The sequence below is a fragment of the Larimichthys crocea genome, chromosome XIII (assembly GCF_000972845.2).
Source record: "Larimichthys crocea isolate SSNF chromosome XIII, L_crocea_2.0, whole genome shotgun sequence".
Taxonomy (NCBI): domain Eukaryota; kingdom Metazoa; phylum Chordata; class Actinopteri; family Sciaenidae; genus Larimichthys; species Larimichthys crocea.
The window spans coordinates 15,857,099-15,865,207 of NC_040023.1; the positions used below are offsets into that span (position 1 = coordinate 15,857,099).

General features: G+C 39.0%; 1 protein-coding gene across 2 annotated transcripts; it reads right to left on the bottom strand.

Moving 5' to 3' along the window:
• Positions 1-631: 631 nt before the first annotated feature.
• On the bottom strand, positions 632-6,135 carry rab13 (RAB13, member RAS oncogene family). Of its 2 annotated transcripts, none has more exons than XM_010750375.3 (8): positions 5,547-6,135; positions 4,808-4,868; positions 4,370-4,430; positions 4,154-4,231; positions 2,686-2,775; positions 2,319-2,384; positions 2,114-2,164; positions 632-1,998 (listed from the first exon to the last, which is right to left on the bottom strand). In XM_010750375.3, exons 1-8 carry the CDS (start codon positions 5,668-5,670, stop codon positions 1,927-1,929), a joined length of 603 nt encoding a protein of 200 aa, XP_010748677.1. In that variant the 5' UTR covers positions 5,671-6,135; the 3' UTR covers positions 632-1,926. The 2 variants fall into 2 exon arrangements, with proteins under 2 accessions (XP_010748677.1, XP_027143108.1); XM_027287307.1 differs by lacking the exon at positions 5,547-6,135 and adding an exon at positions 4,961-5,276.
• Between the last annotated feature and the right edge of the window lie 1,974 nt (positions 6,136-8,109).

The window sequence follows — 8,109 nt, forward strand, 5'->3', positions numbered from 1 at the left end:
AAAAAAAAAAAAGAAGAAGAAGAAGGCAGCAGGGGGTCCTGTTAGTGAGAGTGTCCTATAGGTGCCTGGTCTAATTTAGGCCCTAGTATTAACCCGAGCTGTGTCTATCGCAGATGTCCTGTCAGTGTCCTTGAGACACAAAGCCACCTTCTGCTATTTAACAGTAAGCTGCCTGACTACTTGAATTGATCTTTATTTCAGTCTTTAAGCGAGGATCATTAGGATATCAAAACCATAAACTTTAATGTACCTGAACGGTTAAACAGCCACAAAATAACCAATAAATGTTTAAAACAGGTTATAGCAATGACCGAGAAGTTGTAGGCTGAAGCTGTTGATTATTACACCTTACAATACAAATTTACAGCTTCCTGATCCATATTTTTCATATACTGTATGTTTACAACATATCTACCTAATATTATTTCTTCTTTTATGAATTAAGCATCTATGGCTAAACTGTTTCATATGATGTGCATTTTGTAAAGAATTTGCATTTTTGGGCTGTATAAATAAAACTTAAGATCTTTCACAATAGAACATTAAAAAAAATCATGAACAAGCTACATAGTCCAAAGAATCCAAGCTACATGTTCTCATTATGTTACTATGCCAACATACAGACTCAAACTACAACACACTCATCATGTTTTATTCAGCAAGCGGCAGGTCTGTAAACTACATACAAAGTCTTGTGGCAGGTCTAAAAAGACATAGAGTGTGAAAGAAATGCATAAAAAGTAGATAAAGGTATGCCTGTCAGGATCAAATGAGCACCTGTAACCAGAGTCATTTTAAATGATGAGAGAGGGAGACATGTCATGTCAGATGTAGCTAATGTGTGATAGTGTTTAGTAAGAGATTTATCAGGCACTTCAGATAAAAGCAAAGACCCACTAAATCAATTCAAAGTGAGGGGCGTGTGAGCACCGCCGCCTCCCTCACATCCTGTCCATGCACTTGCATTATCCATCATTCTTTCCTCTCTCCACTCATCTTCTCATATTGCACTTATCTCTGTTCCTATGTTCCACATCCTCAATGCATTCATCTGTTAAAACAACACTTGTTTATCAACACTGTTTGCGATTTGGCTCAACACAACTGACATGATGTTTTCAACAATAACCAGAAAACATCCCTGTAATAGACTGTAATAATGTAGATTCTGTTGAACGCATTAAAATACTGTACACTATTGAAACATTTAACCAATTCTCAAAGTATGGATGTGTCTCCTGTCTCATTTCATACGTCCCTGCAACAATGGGATGTCAACTTGTGTGTGCTGTTGATGTAATATATAATAAAAAAATCCTTGAAAAACACTGAACTAACCAAAAGTGAATGTGGTAACCAATTTATGACTTATTAAATAATATGTTTGCCAATTATATCTATATTGGTCATACCCAGTAGAGAATCTACAAAATTTAACAGGAAATGCTACAACCAGGAGCCAATGTGTGTGTGTCTGCGTACTATATGTGAATCAAAACACTTCCCATCAAATTCATCTTCTGCTTCTGAGCTCCTAAATGCTACCACTGTATGTGCTCACACATAAGACACTGTTCCATTGAACTGGAGTGTTTTTTATATAGCTAACCAGTCCAAACAAATATCGCAAAACAGTCCTTTCAAGACCTAAAGCGGTGACAGTTGTAGAGATGATAAATGTGGTGATAAGCCAAAGAATTACAGGGCAGAAATACAGATCTTAACTAAACATGGTGGTACAAACACTTGTAAAGGGAATACCGGTAGTTTAAAAACACAGTAAATTGAAGCATGTGTATGCATTTGACATTTGAGCCCACCAGATGGAGACAGAAAACCTGCTGTACTGTATTTCTCCCCAGTAATACTGATGTGTTTGTAAATCTGTATGGTGCTTTCTTATGTCTGCTGGCCTGTGTGTCCTATCTAGAGAAGAACACATTTGGAGGATTTTTTCTCTGTGCTGCTGGTGATTTTCACCTCTCGACCTGTGGGGCCCTGTCAAACAAGGAAACACAGACAAAGAAAGGAAATTATAAGCGTATTTATGAAGTCCTATATACAGGGAAGACTAAATGTTTCAGTTTAGGTTAGCAAAACCGTTCTGACTTACTGTTTTTTTGCTGGATTTCTGTAGTATGTCGCGTGCCAAAGACAGAAAAGACTAAAGTAAACATAAAAAAGTAAAAAGAGAGAGAGAGAAAATGAAGTTAAGACATTGATAGCATATTAACCCACAACTTAAAAAACAACACACTCATAAGATAAAGATAAACGGCTCCATTGACTGTTTAGTCAGAGGTTATGGTCTGACTCACCTCCTCCACGTTAATGCTGGACTTTGCACTGGTCTCAAAGAACCTGATGCCGTGATCTTTTGCCAACTGTCAACGACAGACACAGACATGATTACAGGAGATCAGGATACGGATAAAAACAACTTCCTGCTTCTTATCTAAACTGCAAAGTGAGTATATTGAAATCATGCCTTCCTCAAACAACCACACCCTTTTTCATTTGTCATTTCTATTCATACACATTGGACTGCATGATGGTGCAATAAATCTCACATCTACTCACCGTTCTCCAAATGACACTGCTTTACTGTTACTGCATAATAATACAACAAATAGGGTATGTATAATTTATATAATTTATCATTTATTTCCGTGAGGGTCATCTCACCTTTTCTCCTGTTTCCTTGGAAACTTTCCGCTTTGCTTCAATGTCGCACTTATTACCTAGTAACATTCGACTGACTCCAGCTGATGCATTCTGGGAAAGAAGGAATGCCGTTAATTGATTGGACAAAGTTGAGTCTTTGTCTACAAGAATGTTTGCTTAAGAAAAAGAACATTTAAGGGCTGATGAAAGCGAAGAAATGCAGACATCTTTACATCTAGTCTGAATCTAACAACCAGAACAAACTGCACATGCGAGACAGTTACGCTACCGCAGCTATTCTGTAGGAAAAGTATATTTAAGACCAACATGACATCCTGACTGTCAGCTGGATAGGCTTCAACCCAATGCAACCCTGATAAGGATAAGCGGTTGAAAAAAATGGATGGATGGATTTCATTTAACAAAGATCTAGAGAAGACCCAGTTTGATTTTATTTGGCTATGGAGGGAGGATTCTCCGTCTTAATGCATTCACATTTCCTTTTTATTACATCCATGCATCCCCAGCAGGTAAAATAAAACCAAAGTTTAATATAAAATGCTCTCAGATAAAGAATGAGTGTAGTAGTGTCTATGTTTTTGCAAGTTATGTTCAATCAAAAGCTGTTTTATGAGAGTGAAACAAAGAATCACACACACTGTTGGTCACCACTAACGACATTTCAGTTCTTAAACTTTAATCGGATAAATCTGACAAAATCAAACCCTCTGTGGTCCACCCAATCACCCATGATTGGATTAGGGTTCCTGGTACAACAGTGGTTAAGACCCATATTACTGTAATCAAAACATCCCCAGTTCAAGCCCAGGTCATTTCCTTTGTCTCTTTCTCTGCTTGTTTCATGTCCCCACTCAACTATCGACTACTGATTAAAGCCAAAAACACCTTAAAAAATACTTAGCAACAATGTGTCCCAGTTCCTCTTGACAATACACACACCTTAATGTGGATGGAGCTTCTTCTTCTGAGATGATTAGATCATCAATTGATAAGATTTTTAATGTGAACTATTTTGATAACCGAATGATCATTTTAATAGCCATTCTCTGTGAGTATTTGATGCTTGCTTTTATGTTGTTTTATGTTTTATGTTGCTTATGTTGCTTGCTTTATATGATTGTAAACTAATACTAAAAACAAACTAATAAATCTGGGCTCTGAACTGACATTCAGACATCTGAAGACGTCACACTGGGATTAATTTATAAGCAAAGCCATTAATTCATTAATCGAAAAAGTAACTAAGCAATTAATCGATGGTTAATAATGGCTGGATATAGCTTTGATGTGAAGTTCCAGTAAAAACTAGAGCAGAAATGTGCTTTATAAACACCAGCTGTGAAATGCCCCAGCTTTATTGTTGCAGTGAGTAAAGGCCCTCATGACTAACATGCATCCAAATGACTAAACACTATTTTTAATTATTTCCTTGTTGACTTCGCCATGGCTGAGTGGAAACACGTCTCACCTCTTTGATGCTCTTCATCCAGTTCTGAATGTTTTCGAAGGACTTCTCGTCTGTGATGTCGTACACCAGGATGATGCCCTGGCACGGAGCGAAGAGAGGGACAAAGAGAGAGGATTTAAGGAGTCAGTGAAAGGTACAAAGCGAGCACAAAAGGGGGGGGCAGTGATGTCAGCCTGATTATCCAGTCCGCTTGTTCTACAGGCATCCTGTGCTCACCATGGCTCCTCTGTAGTAGGCTGTCGTAATGGTCTTGAACCTCTCCTGCCCTGCTGTGTCCCTGCACAGAGCACACATACAGTGAGTAAGAAAGTGTGCACTGATGCATGCATACCAAGCAAGAACTTTAAGACACAACTGCAGGCAAAAGCAAGCTGAGGTTAGAGATGTAGAAGAATGCAGCACGGTGCATTTACTGTCCATTTTATGACTGGATTTATGTTGCTGTGACGTAACCCTTGTGTGACATGAAGTGACTCTCTGTGGTGGCCATGTGTGATGGTCATAAAGTCTTGATTTAAAGAACAAGAGGGAGGTTCCTCCTTCCTCTCAGGAAAATGAGCCAGATAAAGCATAAAGCTTACTCAGCATTATCTGCTCAAATAGAAACACAAAACAAAGGATTTCCACACAAGCGACCAACTGTTCTTCTCTTACCAGACTTGTAGTTTCACTTTCTTTCCATCCACTTCAATGGTTTTTACTTTAAAGTCAATGCCTAGGAGACAACAAGAGAAGAAGGGGAGAAACAGAGAACAGATAATGAGTTAAATAGTTCAGATATGAACTAAAAAAAAAAACCACACACACCCACATTGCAGAATATATAGGTCACCCTCACACGGGTGGAGACTGATTCCCACTGTGTTTTTGACCCTTCTGTGACATAAAGGAAAGACGCACAGCCATGTAGGACACGCTGTCTTTGAGTTTTGTTTTTGTTCCTGCTGGATGGACAAGCTGACAGACAGACAGACAGACAGACAACAAGGAGGGGGAGAGGGGGGAAAAATGAATTCAAGAGAGCCAACCACTCTACTGGGAGCATAGAGATGGTAAAAGAGATAGGAATGAGGGTGGGTGGACCTTCTGAGAGCCAAGTGAGAGGAATGAGATCTGAAGGAGAGATGGGGGAGAGGGTCAGGGAAGAGACGCAGTCAACCAGGAGAAGGAGAAAAAAAAGATAAGGCACAGAATGAAAGAAAAAATGAGAGAGAGAGACAGAGCGAGGACTAGTTCAGGCATGAAAACAGTCCGAGAAACCAGTTGGTACAGTGTTGTGCATCAAATAAAACAAACATTGGTCTTTACTCATGTCCCAAAAAGTTTCAAAGAGGCCACTCATAAGCTGGCGCAGACACGTCGTATAAGGTTAAAGAAGGAAAACATTTCGTACCGATGGTGGAAATGTATGTGGAGTTGAAATTGTCCTCAGCGAAACGAATGATCAGACATGTCTTGCCCACTCCGCTGTCCCCGATGAGCAGCAACTTGAAAAGGAAATCATACTTTTTCGCCATGGTTGGAGCTGCTGTGCGCTCGAAAAGTTAAAGCAGAACTAAAAAAGGGGAAAAAGTTGACTTTCCTGGAGGAACTTTTCATCGACTACAGCCTTCAAATCTCGGTTGTGATTGCAATAAAAATAAAGCAAGTATAAACACAAAAAGTTGCTCTATGTAACGAGTGGATCCTCTTTTCCTCTTTTTTTTCTCTCTCTCTCTCCTCTCAGACTTGTCACCGGTAAATTCCGATCCCCCTCAGTGCCTCTGTGCTGTTTGGACTGCGCTGGATAAAGAAACACACTCCTCCATCCAAAGTTAACTAACTAACTAAAAAAAAAAGTGTCTCCACCGCAGATGACTCCTTGTCACATCTAGTCAATATTCATTTTGTTTTTGCTTCAAGCAAGAGTCAATATCACTCCGTTTACAAACGTACCCGGGTGGCTACGTGTTTTTTCTGCCTCCTAAAAAAAAAAAAAAACACTCCAGCCGACGGCCCAGATCCCAGATCCGCTGAAACGCTACGTAGTGTGGGAGTAGCTGCTCAGACCTGTAGACACCCGGAGTGACCACGAGATGTCGCTGTTTGATTAGAAAACGACACACCTGAGAGGACAGGCTGCAGAAAATATGGCAGATATCAAAACTTTAAGTTACCAACAACAGCTGATCTTACTTCAAGTTTACTCTTTATCTGAAACAATAGAATAAACCTTTTGTGGTGTAAAGTCTGTATAACCTGCGCCTTACTTACTGCCAACTATAGCTTGTTTAAAGGTCCAGTGTGTAGGGTTTTAGTGGCACCCAGCAGTCAAGTTGCAGATTGCAACCAAATGATGAATACCCATGCCTCACCCTCTTCTTCAAAGCATGCAGGAAAAATCCTGGCTGCCAAATTCACATAGAAAGAAAAAGGACTATATAGATCAGTGTTTGGTTTGTCTGTTCTGGACCACTGTAGAAAAATGGCGGTTCAACATGCCATGCTAGAGGATGTTATGTTAGAGGACCCGCTCTCACTGTAGATCTACAGAGCTCATTTTGACTTTATAGCAATATTGTGTCATTTTTCTCCCAAGAAATAACAAAAGGTTTAAAATAATGTTGGTTAAACACCGTCTCTGTTATTCCCACTCTTTGTGCACCATGTAACTTTGTGATGTCACCTGTGGGTTTCCGAAGCCTGACCCAGCAGAGCTTTCGAGTGAAGCAGATCAGACCCACAGCTGTGTTATTTACTTATTCTCTCAAATAAAAGAAGTGGAGGACAACTCTTCCTTTAATGTCCTTTCTCAAAAAAACAAAAACAAAAACGAACATGACACAATCAAAGCGGCCATGCCGTTAATCATGCACAACTTCAAGCCTTAATATCATTTGAAAGGGGAAATAAGCGGCAGAGNCATGTCATGTTAGAGGATGTTATGTTAGAGGACCCGCTCTCACTGTAGATCCACAGAGCTCATTTAGACTTTAAAGCAATATTGTGTCATTTTTCTCCCAAGAAATAACAAAAGGTTTAATCATGTTGGTTAAACACCGTCTCTGTTATTCCCACTCTTTCTGCACCATGTAACTTTGTGATGTCACCTGTAGGTTTCCGAAGCCTGATCCAGCAGAGCTTTCAAGTGAAGCAGATCAGACCCACAGCTGTGTTATTCTGTCAAATAAAAGAAGTGGAGGACAACTCTTCCTTTAATGTCCTTTCTCAAAAAAACAAAAACAAAAAAACGAACATGACACAATCAAAGCGGCCATGCCGTTAATCATGCACAACTTCAAGCCTTAATATCATTTGAAAGGGGAAATAAGCGACAGAGACAAAAGAAAAACGTTTGTGCACCAGGCTGTAAACATCTCTGCTGTGAAGACTTTTTAATATGTGCACTTATGGAGACTGACTCACTATTTATCTGGTCACTTATTTTTGTAATGCTATTTATATTATGGTCACCACTCTTGAAATAACACTATTATTTACATTATGGTCACTTTCTTTGCAAGAGTACTTATACTATGGTCACTTTACATTACAATACTCTTTATATATAATGCAACTCTTGTCCTTAGTACTTGTCTGTTTTTGAAGGCTGATTACTTTTTCGTGGTTATTGTGTAGTTTAGATATTTCTGTCTGTTTATTGTGTGTTTGTTTTGTTTTGGCCTTTTCTACTTTTGTTTCTATATCTTGCTGCTGTTACAAGTGAATTTCCCCGTGGTGGGATGAATAAATATGTAAGTATATCTAATCTAATCTGAATTTCTGCAGCCAGCCTCAAGTGGCCAGTTGAGGAATTGTAGTTTTTAAGCACTTCTGAATTGGCTTCATTTCCCAAGACCGCAGGTTTTTGCTTGAGATGGTATAGATTTTATTTATTTATTAGGACATTTAATTAAAAAAAGAAAAAGAAAAAAAAGCATTGATTGTTTATTGTTGAAATACGTCTGTCTGAACAA